We start from the raw sequence: 21940 nt of genomic DNA on the forward strand, positions 1-21940 counted from the left end.
AGCCAACCTGCAGAACAGGCTGATGTTCCAGCTGGAAGCCTCCACAAATAGGCCTAAAATGGATGAGGGAAAATGGGAGCAATTCCAAACAAGTCCCAAGGAGACACAAAGCAAAAAACCTTTTTAAACGTTTTCCAGTATTGGAGCCGAGCCGTCCCTGAGCATCAGAAACCGTGTGTTTATTTCCCGTCCCTCTTTAATAAAATCAGCTTGCTTCTTGACCCCCTGCATCCCGGAGAGGCAAAGCATCCATGATCTCATTTCCAAAACCATTAACAGGCATTCCTTTGAGGAGTGCTTACTCTGATCTCAGTTCTGCTTCCGCTGTATCCTCACATGAACCCCGAGATGGAGAAATTTACAGTAGAAAGAGCATTTTGAGTGTGTTTGAAATTCTGGCATATAACAGATAGAGCGAGTATGACAGCTGACAGCGTTTAGTTTGCTGTATAAACACACAGAGCAGAGATCATCCCTGGCCTTTTTAGGAAGAGGTGCTTCTGAGCACAGCAGGGCAGAGAGCACCATTCATCCAGACTGTAAAAAAAAGGGCAGAGCATTGCTAGGACAGCACAGGCCGGGCCAAGGCAAACAGAAAAATAAGAAGACGCTACATCAGCCATCTGATTAAAACATTATCTAAATTCACTGTCATTCCTTATAATCCAGGAAGCTCCTGTGCACTCGGGTCCTGTTATGAGTCTATTTGGCTTAGTGGATATGAAGTTAAGTCACTATTTGCTGAATTTGTTCAAAGTTCAGCAGACCAGTTAGTGGGCCTTGAGTTAGTGGCTCAAAGGTTCCAAAGACAGCCTGACTTTCCTGTTTTTAAAGCTAGCGGATGTGCTATTAAGTGTTATTTGTGCTGATTTCTCAGAAACCCCCCCAAAACAAAACAAGTCTGACATGTAGAAACTAAGTCTTATAACATTTACCAAAAAAAGAGTTAAATTCAAATTCACAGTTTAACAATTAACAGGGTAGGTGTCATTATATTCACATCACAGTCAGTGAAACACCCTCTCAGCTCTGACCTCTGCCATTATCTAAAAGCAGCAAAGCCCAGATGATCCATCCAATATGCATCTCTCAGTTCCATTACAACACAACGCTCTCTCTCACACACAGATACATAAACCTCCTACTGAACGAAAGCTCCCTGGTGTGACCAACACTGCCAAAACAAACAACTCATAAAAGCCAACGACCACCCCAAGGCGTCACTGCATGTCTGGAGAGAGAGATACATTACCTTCCTGATGATGTGTACAAACAGCCCTTATTCCACGACGTACATCAGGATCCTCTGAAGCCCCGTGAGCCGCACGGCCGAGCTTTGAGGGTCTCATATGGGGGCGGAACAGTCCCAGGGTTGACCTTGACCTTTCGCTATGCAGGGGGGGTCTGTTTGCTTGCGACAACAGGCGTGTTCAGATGCACCTGTCACCACATGCCACCTGGGAATGTTGCACCCACTCAACAACTGTGGAAATCCTCCTGCCTCTTAAAATGCTCACGCAGGACAGCAGATGAGAGACAGAGAGGCAGACCAAAGATGATAGCTGCAATTTGCTACTGGATGATTCAGCCACCCATAAGGTCTTCAATGCCACAGATGCTTTCGGGTTTCCCGGAATCTGCCTGCAGTCCCAGCGCTATTCACAACTCACGTCTGAGCGGGCCATCGTGTGACGAGGATTCTATTGGCTTTTTTCTTTTTAATTTACCTGCATTCGTAAACAGTTGCTGGCAGGCAGAAATGGAACTCTAAGCCCACTGGCTGGCTACACTGAAAGCCCCCATCATCAAGGCCCATTGCACCCAGAAGCTTAGCCAGCACAGTAGCTGATGGGTTCCCAGAATCCCTGATTCAAAAGAAAGGCTCCCTCCCGGCGCGAGGGCAGTATTCAAACACCTGTTGCTGATTCATTTAAAAGTTTTACATATAAAACAGAAAAAATATGGCAACTTTCTCTGTTTTCACGTTGAGTACTTTCTGAAATCCTGAATCTTATCTTCCCCACAATCTTGAATAATTTTAAGATTGATGATGGAAAACTACATTGTTTACTGTATTAATATCAATAAAAACAGGGAAAAGGGTATCTGGCAAAGGCGTTTGACACTGAGGTACTGAAAAAAAAAAGTTACCAAGGAGTTTAGCTACAATCTTTCACAAAACAGTCAAGATTGAACCACTCTTCGTCCTCCTAAATGATGCGGGTGGCTCTTTGTGTCCACAGGACATCTGATTTTATTGTTTAAAGTTTTGCCTCCCTGGATCAGGGAGAACTTCCTTCAGTTATATAATGGTACCAACAAATATTTACATTTTTTTTCTCATGGAACATCGCCGTGTTAGGAAGAGAAATTTCAACAACTTATATAATCTTTGACAACCCTTTTTCCCCTGATGATTTTACAAGCTCAATACAGAAAAGAGCCCGCGAATTTATCTGTATAAATAAGTCATAGACCCTGTTCTTTATGTCCTGGTTGTTCCATCCATCCGTCCGTCCGTCCAGGATTTTTTCGATACATACTAGAAATTTTTTAAGGAAATTTTGCAATATCCATGCAATTCTTCACTTGCTTGAGAAACATTTCCGATATTTACACGGAGTGGGAGGTGGGGTGTTTAAAGATGTGGTGGGTTTTAAAGATGTTAGCAGTTGTATTTACTTTACAAACCAGCCTGAAAGCCTCTCTTGTTTTATTCTCATCCTTGAATAGGTTTGCTCCCTAAAGTGTAATAAACAAAACACAACAAAGCACCTAATTTTTAACATTATTGTCCTTCTGTTTGGATGTTCTGTGCCTGTACAGGTTTTCCAGTCCAAAGACAAGCACGTCATTCTAAACGTGAGCATGAATGGTTTTCTGTCTCTCTGCGTTAACCCTGTGAATGGCCGTCGACCTGTCCGTTGGTACCCTGGCTCTCACCTAATGCTGGATACCACAGGCTCCAGTCACATTGTGACCCTGGCTCAATAAACTGGAAAATGGATGCATGGATGGATAGTTTTCATATAGACACATACTGTAATTTGTTATTCTTTATCCCCTGTGTAATTACACAATGTCTTGTACAGATTTTCTTCGTCTGAGCCTTATCTTAAACTGGACCTCGAGCTTTGCTTGTAGTTTTGGCACTTTCCTTTTGGAAAATTTTTATTGAAGTTGTCTGACAAAACTGTGCGTCAAGCTCACTGTTTTTTTGTTATTTCTATTTTATTAGATTATTATTTGGCATTATTTTAAAACTCTGTGCATCAATCACTTGTTTGTGAATGGAGTTTACTAACCAAAATGACTAACTTATCACTTCTAACCTTAGTGTAAAACCCTACATGCTCTTATGTAAATAGATTTTTCCCTGAATCGATTTATGACTTCAATATTTAAGCTCTTGGAGCATTTTTACAGGCACCACAGATTACTCCATCTGTATGATCTTATGGATTATCTAAATTTCCTGTCTGTCCATTTTCAAATCTAAACAAAGCAGGGTGATACAAAGTTGAACTGTAATGCATTCCCTCCATGGGGGGTAGGGGTCTCTGTGAAACAGTCAGAGGCTGCCTTAAAAGTGAGCCATGTCAACACAAAAGAGCTCTCTTCACACGCTCAGCTGTACTATAGACGGAGAGAAAGAGCTGTTATGTAACGCAGTTTGACTTCTGCTTTGTCAACAAATGGCAGAGAGGGGAGAAGCTATCCAGTGCTGTGTGCAGATCCCACCAAACAGCTCCAAACATGGCTCGAAATGGCTGCTCCGGAGCAGCAGCTTATCCTCCTAATTGAGAAGAGACCCCCCACCTACCCTTCTACCCTCCCCACTCTCTTCCATAAACAGCTTCCACACTGGACACCAGCCTTGGATTCTACACATTCCTCAACCAAAGCTATTTGAAGTTCATTTCAAACAACTGCAGCATAAAAGGAAATGTATGTAACTTACACACTACCCTCATTACAGTCCTGAGAACAGGATTACACATTTGTGTTGATAATGGAAGGAGCTTAAGCTGGGGTTGTATGAAGACAGCTTCTATGCCTTTGAATTCTTTGAAGACGAGTTTAAAGCGATCCTGCAGTATCACTATCATATTTGAGGGCTTATTTTGAGGATAATTCTTCACCTGTAGATAAAAAGGTCCTTTTTGGAGGGAAAACAAACCCACTCATGACACTTGTCATTGTATGATGTGTTCCCCATCGCTCAGAGAGGCTAGCGACCTGCCAACGCATCCCCGAGAAGCCCAGACAGTTACTGGAAGTGACCATGGCCAGATCCCCGGGACAGGAAACACTTGGCTGGTACGTGCCGAGGTCCTGGGGAGGACTGCAGTTGGCTGCATGGACCAAACCGCCTGTTACAGACACTGTGTTAGAGAGCCAGGCTCCTTCTAACATGCCTGCTAGGCTTTTAGAGCCAGCGTAATAAGAATGTCAGGGAGCTGACAATTTACCCAGGGTGATACATCTTCACAGCAAGGGCTCCAGGCTTGACTCCAAGAGTGAGAGAGCTTGGCTCACAGGCCTCACAGAGAGGATAAACACTGAATATCCAACTAGCTTTGCGGTGTCTCCTTAAGGGACTTTCAGATAGTTTACTTTTAAAGGAGCTGAGTTTAGTTTAAAAAGTTTCAGATGAAAACAGAGTGACATAATTGGAAAAAAATAAAGTCCATAAGACAGTAGAGAGGTATGTAATTTGGTAGTATGAATAAGACATGGCGTTTATTTAATCTCATAACTCCATAATGAGCACAGCTGTGCACAACAGATTCCTCCCGGCTTAGATAATGGGAGGTACTTGCACATTAGGTGAGCGGCGCTGACAATTCAAATCATTGTCACGGAGTGCGCTCAAAGTGTTTCCTCATCTCCGCTGAATGTTTGGACTCTGACAGGGACTGGAAGCTCTGAGCGTGTTCCCTAATATAACTCTCCGAGCGCCTATGTGACAGCACTACTTGATAATTGAGTCATAGGATATGGCGGCTAAACGTGAATATAAACAGCGATGCGATAATCCAGCAATTTTAAGTGCTATGAAGGCATCCTCGTGTGAAATGAGCGTGCAGCAGGACTCCAACTGGTCCCCATCATCCATCTATTTCAGGAATGCCGGTGCAGCCTGACTCGTCCCCGTCACACCCAGAAACAAACAGAGGCAGGCAGCACTGTCTGTAACAGCCCCGCTTCACAGGTGGTGGCAAAATATTAGATGGTCCTTACTCTTTGTTACATGTTGCAGTGAGCGATTGAGAAAGCTGTGGCGTACAAGTGTCACTTGAGAATTCTGGATTGGTCGGTGAGATTTTTAGTCAAGACGTCTGCTGATTCTCATTAAACTATCTGCCAGCAAATGCTGCGATGCTGGTGTTTTCCATCAGCGCTGACATGGGTGGGTTGGGGGTTGGTGTGGGACGTGTGGTGCTTGTGACGGCAGTGGAGGCGGGCGCTGCTTAAATCTATCACCAAAGCATAAATGATCTTTTCACGGTTTTGTTTACGTGCATCCGTGATCAGGGCGGGGGTTCTGTGCGCCACCGACCTTGAAAAGCCAACGCATAACACTTCATTTCCCCATCCACTTCATCCAATGGCAGGAGACGGTGAAAGCAGACAGGGGGTTCGGTGGTGGGGGGTGGGGGTTGCCAAGCAACCTGTTGTAACATTAACAAGGAGTGAAAACAGAAACCTGGTGTCTGGCTGAAACATCCGGCCTGATCCAAAGCCATCCATTATTCCCAGTAAAGCGAAGGCTGTTCTCTACAAATGCTGCCACTACAAAGCTTTCTGTTCAAGTCATGCAAATATCCAGCGTCACCACACAGCTGGTGTACATAAACCGCAGCTAATTAAAACAAGTGATCCTAAAAAAGTATGTCTCAACAAGGAAATACTATCATTTCATTATTCTTCCAATATCCAGTAAAAATAGTAGTACATATATAACTACATATATCACTCTGAACAGGTGGGTACAGTAGGCCTACAACACAGCGACAGTATCCACCTATGTAAACAACAGCAAAAGCTAAATTATCCACACTTTGGCAATGCAAATAAATTCTGAGGAGACTGCATGACCAAAGGGGTAATTGGACTTGAATGAAAAAACAAAACATATTGTGACTAGTTGTCTGTCTGATTTCCAAACCACATGGAGATCATCATGGAAAAACAAGACTATGATACTCCCCAGGCCAGCTGGCTTTGGCAAATCTTTAAAATTCAGTTTTGAGATTCATGTTTCCGAGGATCGCTCCTCTCAAATCTAGGGGAACTGTGTAATGTGACTCGTCATAAAATATTAACAACCGCGCTGGGTTCATGGTAAACAAAGCCCCGCGCTCGAGAAGTTGCACAGATCAGGCAGCTGTTTGTTGTGCAGATCAATCAGTTCTGTATCGGCTTTTTTGGATACAGAAACACGATGTGTACCTCGGTGGTGGATGCTATTCTGCAAATGGAAAAATTCAAGCATACACGTTGCAGCTAAAATTAATGCAGGTTGCAAACTTTACACTCTGTTTGAATATTATTTGAACTGTGCACTCTATCCTCCTGTTTAGATACACTAAAACACCTGATGAATCACTGTATCTATACATATATATACATATATATGTTTTAAATCGAGGAGGGAAAGCATTCCTTTGCAAATCATCCAAATTTACTGTTGAAGAAAAAGTCAATACCGTCATGTGTTCAATCTTTCAGAACATAACAAACATTTTCCTTCACATAGATCACTTTCACCTTGCTTTAAATGCACAACAGAACCTGCAAAATGTCATAAGGGTACGTCTGCTCCCTGCCTAAGTAAATGGCTCCTGGGTGAGCTGCTACCAAACATGTGACTGATGTGTTATATGTACACACCTATCAAAATCCCTGTGTAAACAGCCACAGGTCCTCTACTGACATCTGGTAAACCAGAAGTCTTTGTTGTACTTGTAGTAAGGACATGTGGGAAGCTAATGGATTTCCTGATCTTTCTATGTAAACAACGCTTAGATAACTGAATATCTCCATTAACCACGTCCAACAAGTCCACATGATAAGACGAACACAAGTGACTGGGTTATTTCCAGAGCGTGGCAGCTACACAGCAAAACACTGAAACAGGTGGTTTGGAGTAAAATCCGTCTGAATACTTTCCCCCTGTCCTTGGAGCGGTTTGATGAATTATTTGTGCAAGGGTTAATATTTTATCACGCCTGTTTAGACTCATGTTACTCGGGGGTAAAAATGTGAATGAAGACTGAGGCGGGGGATCTGTAGAGTTTCACAAGTAGGCGTCTTATGTATTATAAAAAGCTCCAATCTTAGATCTTCTGTTAAAATAGGAAACGGCAGGATTGTTTTCCAGGTAGACATCACGCAAAGATGCCTCTGTAATTCCTTAGAATTCCATAACAGCAACAATGAAAAATGCATATTATAAAAAATTACAACCATAGTGACCAATGTCAGTTTTGCCTTCATACAATCCTTCCCAGTGGCATGTTTAGTGGGACTAAGAGAAAATCCCAGTTAAGATGTGGGCAAGACGGAGGTGTTTGTTACAGTCTGTGAGTCTGTGTGTGGCCACAGTTGTGCCGCCAAGCAGTTGTTCATATCACATGCTGTTCAGCGTGAGTCTTCAGACAGACCTGTTTGACATATAGCCCAACATTCAGGTCCTTGTGTCAACACAAAGAACATCCACACTTTTAATATTGTGCAGTTACATAACACAGGTGCTAAGTTAGTCATGCTCACAAAGATGTCCCTGGAATAAGGAGTGGAAAATCAATCTCCTATCAAGAATATCTCCAAAACAAAGATGACAGAGGTGACAGTTTAGTTTGATCACACTGTACAGTGAACAGCTCCCAACATCTCCATGCCGCATAATATGCATTCCATTAAGTGGATGGTCTTGCTGTCACAGCCCTACTGTATGCATGTAGAGTAGCCTGAAGTCTGCCCCCTATGACTCACATTGACAACCGCCGCCGTCCAACTTAAAGAAACCAACGCGCGGGATCGGATTTGTCTTAAAATAAATAAATAGATACACAAATGTTATTCAGCAGTGTTATACAGACAGCAATCCTTTAATTTTCAGATTAAGGATTTAGGTTTTTTCTTCTCGCATTCAGCTACAGAGTGCGGCACCCATTCCCACTGTATGGATCTGCCTTTACTGCAGCAACTGTCCCACAGCCAATGCCCCCATCTGCTGAGATGCAAAATCAAAACCGACTGACTCACAGAAGCATTCATATTTGCTAACCATTGATAAACTCACGTAGCAGACTCTGTAATTAATATGAAATACATTATGCAGTACTGGCTTTGCATCACACCTTAACAACTCTCAAGTCAGCTGTTAACAGAGCCAGTGGGAAATAAAAATAAACTGTTCATGCCCTGATAATAAGAACCTTTCTTTTAAGAGAAAATCTTAAAGAAGGGCTTCAGAGAAGTGCAGCTGTAACGAGCAGGTACGCTCACCTCTCTGTGATGGTAATCCAGCGTTGTGCTCGCTGATGCAGACAGACACACTTCACTGAGCTCTTTGCGACAGCTGCTCTCCACCAGCGTCCTGTCAGCGCTTCACACTCACCGGTTTCAACTGCGTCAACACCGGCGCACTGCTCGCCCACCGAGCGCGAAGACCTCTCCTTTCACAATAAAAGCCTGAAGCTAGTCGCTTCAAACATAAAGGGGGAAGAAAAAAGTTCAACTGCTGACTTTGTAAGTCTGTTGCGCTGGTAGATAGCTGGGAAATATTAAGCATCTGGATAGAGCTATTTATCCACCTTTCTATTTAATTCCTTTATGGATTGATGGATTGGCCTCGACAGAGCCCGGAGCACAACATTACAGAAGCAGTGTGGGATCATTTAGTCTGAGAAAAGAACAAAAGAGACAACATCCAAAGGAGAGCTTTGAACTATTCCTGAAGACTATGACTAGAAAGCTCGTATAAGGGATTTCCAGCAGCATTGAAGAATAAACATTGTCATATTGAATATTAACTTTGAAACTAATTAGAATTGTCTAAATGTGTATGCCTCAATAAATGACTTTAAAGACTTTTAATTCCCATTTTTCTAGCAAAATATTAGAAAATAAGGGATGTTCTCAAGACTTTTGCATAGTACTATGTAACTATCAATCATCATCAATCAAAAAAAAAAATTTCACCAAATAACTATGCTGTTAATAGTAGAATAATATTAATATTCACTACTGTTATCCACCTGCTACAAATACAGTTTATTATGGAATAAGTTAAACAGTTGTAAGCTCAGCATAATAATAGGGCAGCCAGTTGCTGTAGGGGTGGCTTAATACTTTTGTAGAGTACTGTATTTGACGTTTTTACAACAGTAAAGATTTTACTTTGAAAGTTTCGGCCAGAAGTCCCAGCTGTCTACACTCCATCGCACTTTGTACCTTTCTCTCCTCAAAGCATTTAAAAGGATCTATTTTAGGGTTCATTTATATTCATAACACTATGTTAATTTGACTCATTTGATAATATCAAGTAAAAGGTTTTTACATACATAAAAAATATGTAAATATAAGCTGAAGTATACCTTTAGAGGGTAACAGAAGATGTGAAGCACCATCCAGTGATCAAATGGTATATCACAGCTTAATAAATGAACAGCGGCTGCGTTGTACTTACCCAGCTAAAACATGTATTTTTTTAATCACCATTTTGTCATGTTTAAAAAATTACATAAGGTCTGTTAGACAACAAAACTGTCTTTCCCCACTCCATTCATGACTCAGTTTAAGAATGATACTGTACAAACATCACAGCTAAACTGTAAGTCACTAAGCTGTTGGTGGGTAACAGGAATTCAGGTAAAGTAAGTAGAATACCACAAAACTCATAATTAGCACAGGCAAAAATATCACATATTTATCTGGTAAACGGAGCAGCATTAATGTCACTTTTCAGTTAAATTACACAACAGGAGATTGAACACACTGAAATATTATAATTAGAATATCAAGAAAAACAAATGTTTGCTATTCTAATATATCAAAATTTAAACCCATAACAAAAAGAAATTAATACGCCTACTATTAATACTACTATTATGATTTTCATTAGGACACTTAATATTTATTGCAATTATATTCTTTGAAAATCTCACATTTATTTACAACTACAAACTTACTTTTACAATATTTTTTACAGTAAAGACATACCATAGCAAATACAGCGGAAACATATCACACATGGATCACAGGCACAGTCATGAGAAATGGATGTTTTGGTTCTGTGGACTCATACATGAGAAAGAAAAAAAATTAAATAATATATAACCATTACTCTGCATGAGTTCATCTTGCTAAACCTGATGGTTGTTTACAGCTACATGTTACCTTCTCTATCCCTCTTACACAATAAATAACTTACAACTTGACAGATCAAATTCAGTAAAATTGAAGATGTGCGGCTCTCATCGATGTCTGCGAGGTACAGGAGGTGCTGAGTCAGTTGGCCTGTAAGAAGGTCTTTGAGGAAGTATTCGTGTCGGGCAGGATATGTAACGCTCATGGACCATCTCTGTCACCCTGCAGGAAACACACTGTTACTGTATAGGAAGGTTATTTGCACTGTAACAGTAGAGACGGTATACAGCAAAGGGTGTGTAAACTGTGACGTTTAATTTCTTATAATTATGCGTGAGAAAAAAACAAAACTTGAAAAGAAGATGCAAAGATAACATTTCAGACACAGTTCTGTATCATTTACTTATCTGACACCCTACATTCAGGAAATATGAACTGTACAAGAATCACTCATTCACTGGTTTAAAATAGATTTCAATACTTTAACAAACTGCATGTTTTAGGAACTACAGTACATGAACTCTCTGATAGTGGTCACAGCTCTGATGCAAAGTTAGTTAATGTCAAAGCATGTTATTTTTTTCTATCATTACTGAATTTAGTCATCATCTTATTTAGTTATGTAGGTGGAATAATAAACTGAATTATTAACATTTTTAATGAAATCAACAATTCTTTAAGTTACAGCCCATTAAAGAAACATTAAGCAGTTTTACATTTAGCTACGTTTTTAGCTAAAGTTAGCTAATGTTAGCGCACACACAAGTTAAGCTGTTGCACGTTTGTATCAATTTACTAAGTTCATTTGGTTGTTTATATTCAAACGCTTTGCACTCCATCACCCTTCATACTGTAACTTCTCATTTACATGTTCCCAAGACAAATATCTTTTTGATCTTTTAACCTTCAGACACACAGATGCTAAGAAAAACTCTAGATAAGATCACAGTACCATGCAATGAGAACAAATTGAACCCACGCATGAAGAATTTAGTATACTCTATGTAGCAGCTCATACATACTTGGTGTAGGTGTTTGTTCATTTCTGTTATTTATTCTTTAAAAACTGAATAATTTAATGTCAGTCTGTGGATGTCAAATTACTTAAAATTCTGTGTACTTAAAGCAATTTTGCTAACTCTTGAGTCTTTTTTTAACAGCACACAAATGTTGTATTTACCCACTAATAGTAATTAAAACTCATCACACACAATTACTGTATGAATGAGAAGTATTATGCAGATATTTAAAGTATAATATAATATTTCTGACATCATGTCAGAAAGCTAAAGAAGCTGATTGTTTATCAGATTTTAGAAATACATTGTACTGCCACCCAGATTTTTTTTTGAAAGAGATAAGAGACACAGAAGGGCATTTATCAGTAAAAAGGATCTGCAGCGTTTCACAGGTTCTCAGGAATTTACGGCAGCTCTTGCTACCCACTTCAGTCACTTTCATCTTTTTCATTTTTAAGTGGTCTCACTATAAGTGGTCTCACCTATGTGTGTGGAAGTTATTTGTGTGTTTACAGAGTATAAGCATCAGTATCTTGATCACTTTCTCGCTCTGGCTTCCTCTGAAACGCACAGCTGCGAATTAGTGGTGGGTGAACATTTCCTCTTTTACATTTTTCTGTTTCACTCAGTGCTGCTTATAGATTTTTTTTTACGTGCTCCCAGTCTTTCTGTCATATTCTAACACAGTTATGATTGCTGCTAGGCACCGTCACATAACCGTACAGTGTATTTGCTACTTTGCGTTGTTTTTTCCTATACCTGATGTCGCATAGTGCTCAGTACTGCATGGTTCTGCTTTCACTTCAGTAATCTGAATCGCTGTTCTCTAGACTGACCTTTCTGGGTTCCGTGGAGGAATCCTGGGTGGAGGAATGGAAGGTGCAGCACTGCCTGGCCGTGGCGGTCGTGGTGGAGGAGGGAAACTTTCTATTGAGTCCTTTAAAAATACAATGACATATATATGTGGCCACACTTGAAATACTTCAAAATAAAACAGCCTAAAGCTCTAGTTTAACAGCTGAGTCAGTTAATGAAAAAGCTAACATTGTCACAGTTATTGGTTTAAGCAATTCATCTACTGAAACTGTCAAGAACTCCCAAATTTTCAGCTAAACACACAAAGATGACAGTTGTTGTTTTGTTGGTCTGGAGAATAAAAGATCATTGTTTTAATTACACCCTGAGGAAGTCATTAAGCAGTGTCAGTCAAGCTTCCACGATGGGTCGTGCAGTTTGAGTCTTTTAACAACAGACAGGGAATACTCATCTTACCCATCTTGCAATTAAAAGAAGGACAGAATTTGCACCAAAATCTAAGAGATTCTTTGTCTGCCCGTGCCCCAAATCTCCTTCAGCTCTGTACTTTTTCTTCAATCATGATGACAGACAGTAAACGCTAATGAAAATGATATAGAATCTGCTTCAGTAAAGAACACACATTTACAGAACTTACATTTAAATATTGTCTGGAAGGTATTTTAGGAAATGAAAAGCTGAAGTAAGAGAGCAAAATAAAACAAAACTAAACACTAGACTTTCTACCTCTTTTTTTCTACCTCTCTACTGCGCATGCAGTCATGTTGTATAGACATCAGACACATGCAGCATCATAAGAGAAAGGGAAGTTTTAATTTGGGTTATAAAGAGTAAGAAGGAAGAAACAGCTAGCTATAACTCATGCAAATGCATTTCTGTGTGAACCCTTCAGTTTCCACGTGCCTTGAAGATGCACTTGTACCTATTGTTAAATCAAGCTCACCTCGTCAGGTTCTGTACCGCTGCTGTAGCTAAAGGTGCTGTGCGTGCTGAGTCTGTTGCTTTCGGTGCCTGATGACAAGAAGAAGCACAGCAAAAATAAAACACGTGATTCCGAGTATCTCTGAGGTTAGTGCTTGTGGTGAATTATGTTGTAAGACCACTTCGCTAAATGTGGGTAAAATATGTTTTAGGCCTTGACACTATTATACAAGATGTCTGCAAGAAGGTGTATGAACAATCAGAGCAAGACAGAGACGCAGCTCATATGCATACCACCATTACAGACTTAAAGTAATCATGAAGCAGTATAGCAAGCCATTCTTTAAATCCGTTAATGTTATCAGTGTTTTTGAAAGGAAACTGCTTGCCCCTTTTGAAATTTATGTGCAAATGTTTGCTTTTTTTAAAAAAAAAAAACAGAAGAATAAAACATCTACTACAGCAAAATTAAACATTAATTTAAACCTTAAAATACTTTTGCATTTGTGGGCTAATTAAACAAACTAAAAAATGGTTTTCTTCGTAAAACATTATGACTGAATTATAACTGCTGGTGCGACGTGTAAAAACACAAATAAAGTTTCACAAAACGTCTCATCCTTTATGTATAACAAAACTACAAAGATGGGAAATAATAATAACAAAGTAAAATAAAATACATACACTGACATTCGAGAACATTAAGTAACATTAAGCAGTAACAAAATCACTAGAGTCATGTAACTTTATCATACAGAAAAAGTCTGTTTATTACAATTAACCTAATATTTCAAGCTATAATCTGACTACTTTATTTCTTGCTTTTTTATTGAAAACTTTTAAAATGAGATCTCAATTAAGATTTAAAAAAAATGTGAGACTAAAATAAATTTTGCATTTATTTGCCCGCAACAGGAGAAAACACACAGCAGGGCCACGGGTCGGACTCAAACCTGCGCCGCGGCTCTCTTGCTGTGCAGCAAGTGGTTGCCTGCTTACCCACAGAGCAAACACGGCACCCTTTCTTTTCTTTGAAAAACTGTGACTGATGTGTTGAATTTCTGTTTTGACATAAATAATTTTTCAGCAAGGTCTGCTCTGTCCAAGCTCTAATTAAACGCGGGTTTATTAGTAACACTGCCTCGTACCATCCATGTGAATATTCTAATGATCCCATCTAGCACTTTTTCCTTGAACCACAGCTAAAATTGACGCATAGAAAAGACAGAATGATCAGATCTGGTGCTCAAACGTACCTCTCTCTCCAACTCAAAAGTGGAGGCAGGAAGTCAGACTACAAGCACATCACTTTTTCAGTGACTTACATATGTGTATAATTTACATTTCTCCCAATCTGTACTCTAATGGAGTTGCAAAGAAAGCCACACAAAGAAAGACTGAAAGCTTTAAGTCTTTTTGTTTAGTACTTGATAAAAGCAGAAAGTAAAGATAAGCATTTGGACTCACTCGATGTGCTGGATGTGCTACCTGTCTTCCAGCTGCCTCTCTGGATAACCTGAGCCACAGGAGGAGGCTGAGCCGTCGCTCTGGGTGTCGACTCATACACAGCACACTCTAATGTGACACCAGTGCCCCAGAATGAGTTTCTCTGAAGGGGTGCACTTATCTCATACTCTACGGGAAAAGACCAGATTAAAAAGATAAGCGTTTTTGACAGCAATGGCATGTTATTTTTCAATATGTGTTTGTCACCAATGAATCCTAACAGTATCAGCGTATAAACAGTGGAAGGTATACAATGTGATAAATCTGCGTGAACCTGATCTGATTCCAAATGAGAACATAAATAATTTTACCAAGTTCCTTTCCTGTCTTCTCTCTCTCTTTATGGCGTCTGGTGATGCTGTTTCGTAATGTCTCCAGATTTTTCTCAAGTAAGAAAAAGGAAACACAGGCATTACTTTTATTGCTTAACCAACAATCAACTTCTTAGAAAACCACAAAGTTTGAACATTAGATCTACCTGCTGATAGCGTATGGAGTTTGCCCTCCGCTCATGATCAACCTGCCAAGCCTTAAACTCTTGGACTGCTTCGTCCACAGTAATTTCTCCTACTTTTACCCTCTCTTGCAGAGATATGAGCTGCCTCTGCCCAGGGGTCTTCATCCCAGCGTAAGGATCATATGCAGGCGTGGGGGCTTCCACTACAGGCCGAGCTGAATGGGAGGAAAATAGTGTATAATTTATTCTATTATTAATTTATAAGCAAAAACCTTTGGAACATAAAATATTGTATTAGTTTCATGAAAGTCTTACAATAGTTTGATGTATAATGGTAATATGGGTGCGAGAGCAAGCGCACTAATATTTTTTATTATTTTAAATTTTAAATGTCTTTACATTTCTGATGTAAATATAAACAACTACTAAATCCTAAAAACTAAAAAATCACAAAAACAAAAATAAGACCTCTTGTTATGTGTTGATGACAATAGTTCAATAACAGTACTGTATTTTTATTTATGATGAGCAAACCAGTTTAAAATCAGACCCATAATCAGTGCACACAGCTAACCAATCGTAATGCAGTATAATAATACAAGACGATAATACCAGAGGATGTAATTGACATGTCAGTGACAGTAGTGGACTGTTGCCTCACTGCAAGAAAGTTCAGGATTCAGACGTTACATGTTCTTCCTGTGTCTGTATGAGCGCCCAGAGCCTCTGGGGGCTACCAGATACACGCATGTTATGTAAATAGGCAACTCTAAGCTGGCTGTAAATGTGCAATGAACTGGTAACTAGTCCAGGCTGCACCTTACTTCCTGTCAGCTGGGGTTTGCTCAAGGTTTCAACTTCACTTTCATTTTTACCATTTAAAGTTAAATATTCAAATGAGGAGCGAAAAACAAGAACGCTTCTGCCGTACGGGCCACGTACATTTTTGCTCTTCCCGTATCACATTTAAGTGTCTGCTGTGAAAAGGGCCTATTAATGTCAGAAGATCACATGAACATTTGTTCTCAGTCACCTACCCACTCTGACACCAAAAATTCCCCCAACGCAGTTAGCTGTAACCACTGAGTCAACTACAAAGGTTACTGGTTTTGACCAATGTGGTAGTATTAAAAGCCCTGTGCCTCACAGAAACATGCTACAGCACTGGACAAGACTGATGATAAGTAATCAAGATGCAGATAAAATAAAGGCACTTTTTCAAAAGCGGTTTACCAAATGAAACCATGACCAGTTCTAAACTAGCTTTATATAAGTGAAAAAAAGAGAAAACAGAAGCATAACAGACTATAATGATTAAATGAAAAGAAAATTATTTTTATTGGGATTTACCTGCATGATATCCCATGTCCTTTGCTTTATTCTCAGATGTACCTTTATCTGAAAATACTATCAAAAAAATAAAAGTTACATATTTTTGACACATTTGTGATATAAAAAAAATATAACGTAATAAATAAAAATCAGACTGCACCATACCTCTAGAAATGTACGTCGTAGACTTTTCAAGCTCAGTGTTAAGCTCAGGCCTGGGGATAGGGGCTGGTGGACGGTTCAGGACTACTGGGTTGTAAGTACTATTTGCATCCACAGTATCGTAGATATCCTCTGGACAGAGGTTGTATGGGTCTTCCTCTTCCTCAATTTCATCTAAGCTATTATGATCAACTTTTTCCTCTTCCTCACTTTGAAGAGGTTCATTGTCCTTCTTGACTTCAGTGGCATTTGGTTTTGCTAAAGGTAAGAGTGTAACCACATGAAGCACTCAATGCCATATAGGATGCAATATTATTTAAGGAAATTATTTAAAACTTCAAATGTATACCTTGAAAGAACTTCCGAAGCATAGCTTCCTCAGGGTTCTCATCTACTGCAGTCATCACCTCATCTTGAAACCCCCACCAGAAAGAAACAATACAGCACCATCATCATCTGCTGCTCCCAGTTTTGCTGTATGAATTATTGTTGGAACAATAAATAAAATAGTGCGATACTTACAAAAATCCTCTGCACATTCAGGGTTGATCCCCAGCATCGACTCATATATATCCTCTGAGCAACCCGAGTATTTCATCATGATATCTTGAGAGTTAGTGGACATCAACTCATATACCTCTGCACTCTCGTCTGTGTTGATAGTGTCCTCAAAGTGAGACTTGAGCAAGTCTGCAGTCTCCTGGATTTGTTTAAATGCAAAAGACAACCAGACGCTAAGTACAATTCGTGAAAATGCAAAGAATTGAAAAGATTTTCTCTGTGGACTTACAACAAATTCATCCATGAACTGCCTGAGATCATTAAAACCACTCTTCTCTGCAAGCGTGTTTGGGTAGTCTCCATTCTTGTTCATCACACTGTAAGCCTGCAAAGCTCCAGGACACTGAAGCAGAACGGTGGTCAGCTTCTTCAGGCCATACTTGGCTGCAAAGTGGAGTAAAGTAGGAAGCTCCTCATTCCGCTGATCTGAAGCCCACAAAAAGGCAAACAGATAGAACCAGTTATATATCAGCTGCTCACACTTTCTGCTTTTTATCATAATCTTTGAATTTAAATGAGAACTGTTAATGGTGTTATTGCAAAGTGGAAGTATTTGGGAACCACAGCAAATTCGCCTCAAAGTGGTGGACCACATAAAGATGTAGAGCAGGGTGGCTGAGAGCTAAGGCCTACAGTGTATTTATAAGTCACCAGCGTTTGTAGCTATCTAAAGCAGCGGTGAGTAGCGGTAAGTTCCAAGCCTCCACTGGCATTAACATCTGGCCACAAACTGCGCCAGGAGCTTTATGGGTGGGTTTCCATGACTGAGCACCTCCTGTAAGTGTAACATGTAGGTGGCCCAGAACTTTTCACCATATAATGTATGTGCGATAACAGGAAGTCTTCTACAAATTTTTTTAGCTGACTCGCCCAACACCAATAAAATCATGTGTTAAACTTACATGCTGACATATTGTCTTCCTCAATCTGTCTGATTCCAAACAGCTGAAGACCAGTTGAAGGGATCTTGGATTTTAAAGAGTCGGACAACATGCTGTCCAGTGATTCTGTTGCATTGGCTGTTATGTTGAATGCCTGGATGTTCAAAATAAATAAATAAAGCTTACACAAGCTTTTACAACATTAATCTAGCACAACGATGCTATTTAAAGCGCTAAATAATGTCTCACCTGGCTGATGAAGTTAACAGGATCTGTAGCATTTTCAAGATACCGACTGACTTCACCCATGCTGGTGTAATACGTAACAGGAGTCAGGCTGACAGACGACTGGCCAGTGTACATAGTGAGGGACACAATTCCAGCATGCATATCTAAATGAAAATAAAGAGCAAATTAACAATTACGGTGATTTCAGATTAAAGCTTTCAACATAAAAGTCCTGTGACTTCCTACAGATACTTGCCAGGTGCAGTAACACTTATGGTGTATTCATTCTCCACGGTGCCTGGCACCCTTTTTGCAGGTACATTTTCAGATGAAAACTCCACCTCTGGATCCGACTGATCATCTATTTTCTTTTTGAAAATGATAAAAAGTGTCTCCTGTTTCTAAAAGAAAAATGGAAAACTGGAATAAAATTGGCGTGTTGGTGACATTTTACTGATATCAAGAACTTTCTTTAGCTCCGCTAAACACTAGAAGATCAGTGTAAATGTTTCTCTGTGTACCTGTCATACAATGTAATACAGAAAACTGGATTTATTTCAATGAACCAAACAAACATTACATTTGATGCAGCTCTTGTGCAATTACTTACCCCGCACAGAACTCTGTTTGGTTGCACAGTGAGACAGGTGATGTGCGTGGGTGAAGTTATTTCCTGACTTGCTGATATTACTGCGTTCGCAGGCTCTTCATCCTTCGGGACATTTTCTTCATACTCTTTTGTCACCACATCCTCTGTTTCATCAGTGCTAGGATTTTCATCTAAAACTGGTAAGACGTACACATCGTCTAGGGCTACAGGAACTTCACTCTCACGTTCAAGCTCCACTTTTCTGCCTTTAAATTAAAAAGAAATCGAATGTATTACAAACATCTTTATTTTCCCTTTAAATTTCTACAAATTGCACAATTTTAACATCTGTCTAGATGAAAGCGCCTTCTTTTAGTTATTCAGAAAGTTTCACTACAGCACATCCAACTTTCTCACTGAGAGTTTCTGTTTTATGTTCCAGCTTTAAGATAATTGACAATTGTTATTTTATTTAATATCCTATTCTTTGTGGGTGCAGTAAAAACTGAATTAATTATGTTTGCTTCCTGGGCATCGAAAACACTGTACAAAAGAGAACATTTTACATACTGTTGGCTAATGCTTCCAAAATGGTAGAAACATAAACACCAGGCTCATCCTCTGCGTAGAGCTTCCTCCAGCTTGGCCAGTCTTGGAAAATCTTTGTCAATAGTTCGTCCTCAGACACACCACATAAAAAGGCCACCACTCGGTGAGGAGGATAGAGAATTCTCTGAAGTGCCTCCTGTAGTTCGTGGTCACAGAGGATGTCAAGGAAAACCCCTGTGAGGAGCAGCACGATGCTCTTGCAGCTTTGGAAATATTCAAAATTATATCCGTGGAGCTCATCGGCTGTGCTGATTGCATATAGCAAAATTGATCTTTTGTGGAATTTGCGAGAACTTTTCAAAATCTGGTGCAAATATGACGCCCATTCCTGTGCCTCAGTGGTGTGCAGAATTAACAGCTCATATCTTGAGAAGGATTCAGGATGTGCTGAAAAACACAACGCATTACAGTGTGATTGTACGCTCAAGAGATGTATGCAAACACTCTCCAAAGCAGGTATCCAAAGCATAAAACCTGCTGACCCAGCCTGACTGCACACAGTGAATCAACGTTCTGCTCAAAATACACTAATGACATGACACTAGCAATATTATGTGCTGAGTTCCTTGTTGCAGCAGATTGTGATTGCCGTGGAAATGCTCCACAACGTACCAGCTGTCCGGCTGTGGAATGTCAAGGTGACTGTGGCTGGGGAATGAATGTCTGATCTGTTTGATATTTCACTGCAGAGCCAACAAGACGTTGTGCAAACATTGCGCTGTGTCAACACTGGTCAGAGTAATTTTGTTTGACTCATTACAGTGTTTAATCAGGTCAAGCTCACCTCTGTACACGCTACCTAGGAAAGAGCACCCACACAAGCATTCGCTTCATCGGAGCAGCTCACTAACGACAGGGCAGTGAGCCCTTACATCGTTTTATTAAAGGACCGATAACATGAATGATTTAACTTTACATGTGTTGGAAATACTACATTAATTCAAATCAACCATACAGGATGCCTAAGATGCTTGCTTCCTCTTTTTAAAGCGGAGAAAACAGTTTGCCTTGAATTTTCTGGTAAATGAAACTCAATTTAAATGAACACATCATTTCAAAGTCAAACAATGCAAAAGAGTAAACTATGTGTTAATAATGAAGGTTTCAGTACATCTTGTAAACTGTAGCACTAACTAGCTGGTGAAAAAAAAGGTACACACGACGGGTCGTATTACCTGATTCAGTGCTTGAGATGGGTTCTCCCATGGTCTTGAAGCCTCAAATCAAATAAATAAATCACCTCAAAAGGATCATCATTTGCCCAAATGTTTCTCTTCAATTCGATGAAGTTTACTGATGCTTCTCTTCTCATCAGCTGAGACTACATTAGCTTTCACCAGCTACAGCTCGTTGCTCAGCAGTATTAATAGCAACACTTAGTTTCCTGATTTTGGTGACTCTGCCCTACTTCCTGAAACAGTTGAAGAAGTGAGAAACGCACCACTGTCATGACAGAATGTGCAACATGTCGGCAGTTACATTTGTTTTTGGCTGCTTTGTGTATATCTGTATGTTGTAAACAGCAAAATATTCTATAGATGAAACACAAATGAAGATAACGAGGGCTTAGCTAAGAATTTGATGTGTTGAATTTTGCGACGTGCAGAAACGACACAAAACCACTTGATGTCTTTTATGTAGGCGACGCTTTAGATTCGCCTTTGTTCTTGGTTTTCGTGAAGACTGTACACCCACGCACACAAACGCACACGCACACAAACACACACACACAGGAAAACATCAATTCACCTGTTATGAGCCACATCCTTCTTCTGTTTTTTCACTTCCTTACCAAGGTGCTGTCTATCTAGAGAGTTTTAAGGTCAGAGTGATTGTGTAAAATTACAATTCTTATAAATGAACATGCTTACCTCAAAAGAGTAGCTATACATTTGTGGCCAATAAAACTTACTTACTAGTAAGACTTACTACTGTAAACACATCGTTTCTGTGTTGCAGTTAACTTTAACATGCATAAGACTAAAGTGACAACTTCTGCAAAAAGTGATGCACACCTTAAAAATGTGTTGTTCTGTGATGCTGTGACACCTTAAAGCAACACTGAAAGTGCAAAACTAAAAGCTTTCATTGCTGGCGTCATTACACAGACATGTGAAGGATGAATGTGAAGTTCTAACACAATTCAGCCTTACAAAATTACTTGTGCGCTCAAATGCTGACACACACAGGGTACATCCTCATACAGCCACATGCTAAATATTTCTTAAGTAAAACAGAAAGCACATGACAAACGTGAATCAGTCACTGATCATAATGAATCACATGTTTGGTGTAACTGTTACTCAGTATTTGAAGTTTCAGTTCCCTCGTAAATGTCAACTATTTGCAACACATGGCACCACACTGACACAACCACTAGAGGGCAGAAGACACTAACTTAACTAACTTAACATTAGATTGTTGTCCACCTATCATTTTGCCTATAGGCATGGATATGTACTTGGTTAAAAAGACTGTG

At 39.8% G+C, this 21940-nt stretch overlaps 2 protein-coding genes across 11 annotated transcripts in view; both read right to left on the reverse strand.

The window, feature by feature from the left end:
- sorbs1 (sorbin and SH3 domain containing 1) overlaps positions 1-8629 on the reverse strand; it is a 42334-nt gene extending 33705 nt beyond the window's left edge. For 5 of the 10 annotated variants that reach the window (XM_085297480.1, XM_085297477.1, XM_085297478.1 and 2 more), the window contains exon 1: positions 1253-1376. The gene's annotated coding sequence lies outside the window, so the exon portion shown is untranslated. Of the gene's footprint in view, positions 1-1252; positions 1378-8517 lie in introns of those variants that run through there. The other 5 variants (XM_085297474.1, XM_085297475.1, XM_085297479.1 and 2 more) reach the window with 5 other exon arrangements.
- A 1061-nt stretch (positions 8630-9690) lies between these two features.
- Positions 9691-20842, reverse strand: pik3ap1 (phosphoinositide-3-kinase adaptor protein 1). Its single transcript, XM_085297485.1, has 17 exons — positions 20637-20842; positions 19423-19848; positions 18874-19118; positions 18520-18664; positions 18285-18427; positions 18057-18189; positions 17384-17580; positions 17116-17293; positions 16943-17005; positions 16597-16851; positions 16450-16506; positions 15121-15314; positions 14954-15026; positions 14604-14771; positions 13159-13226; positions 12236-12336; positions 9691-10602 (listed from the first exon to the last, which is right to left on the reverse strand). Exons 1-17 carry the CDS (start codon positions 20665-20667, stop codon positions 10488-10490), a joined length of 2592 nt encoding a protein of 863 aa, XP_085153611.1. The 5' UTR covers positions 20668-20842; the 3' UTR covers positions 9691-10487.
- Positions 20843-21940: the final 1098 nt, after the last annotated feature.

The sequence above is a fragment of the Mchenga conophoros genome, linkage group LG13 (genome assembly GCF_057382185.1).
Source record: "Mchenga conophoros isolate Kocher_MC1m ecotype Shallow Benthic linkage group LG13, M_conophoros_male_GT1.1, whole genome shotgun sequence".
NCBI lineage: Eukaryota > Metazoa > Chordata > Actinopteri > Cichliformes > Cichlidae > Mchenga > Mchenga conophoros.

What these genes read in the sequence shown, in the direction of transcription:
- pik3ap1 (XM_085297485.1), bottom strand. Translation starts at nt 20,667, where the DNA reads ATGGGAGAACCCATCTCAAGCACTGAATCAG. An exon ending in TGAATGTGCAGAGGATTTTT is followed by an intron (nt 17,006 to 17,115) that starts GTAAGTATCGCA and finishes GGGGGTTTCAAG; the next exon opens with ATGAGGTGATGACTGCAGTA. An exon ending in ACTCCATACGCTATCAGCAG is followed by an intron (nt 15,027 to 15,120) that starts GTAGATCTAATG and finishes TTCTTACTTGAG; the next exon opens with AAAAATCTGGAGACATTACG.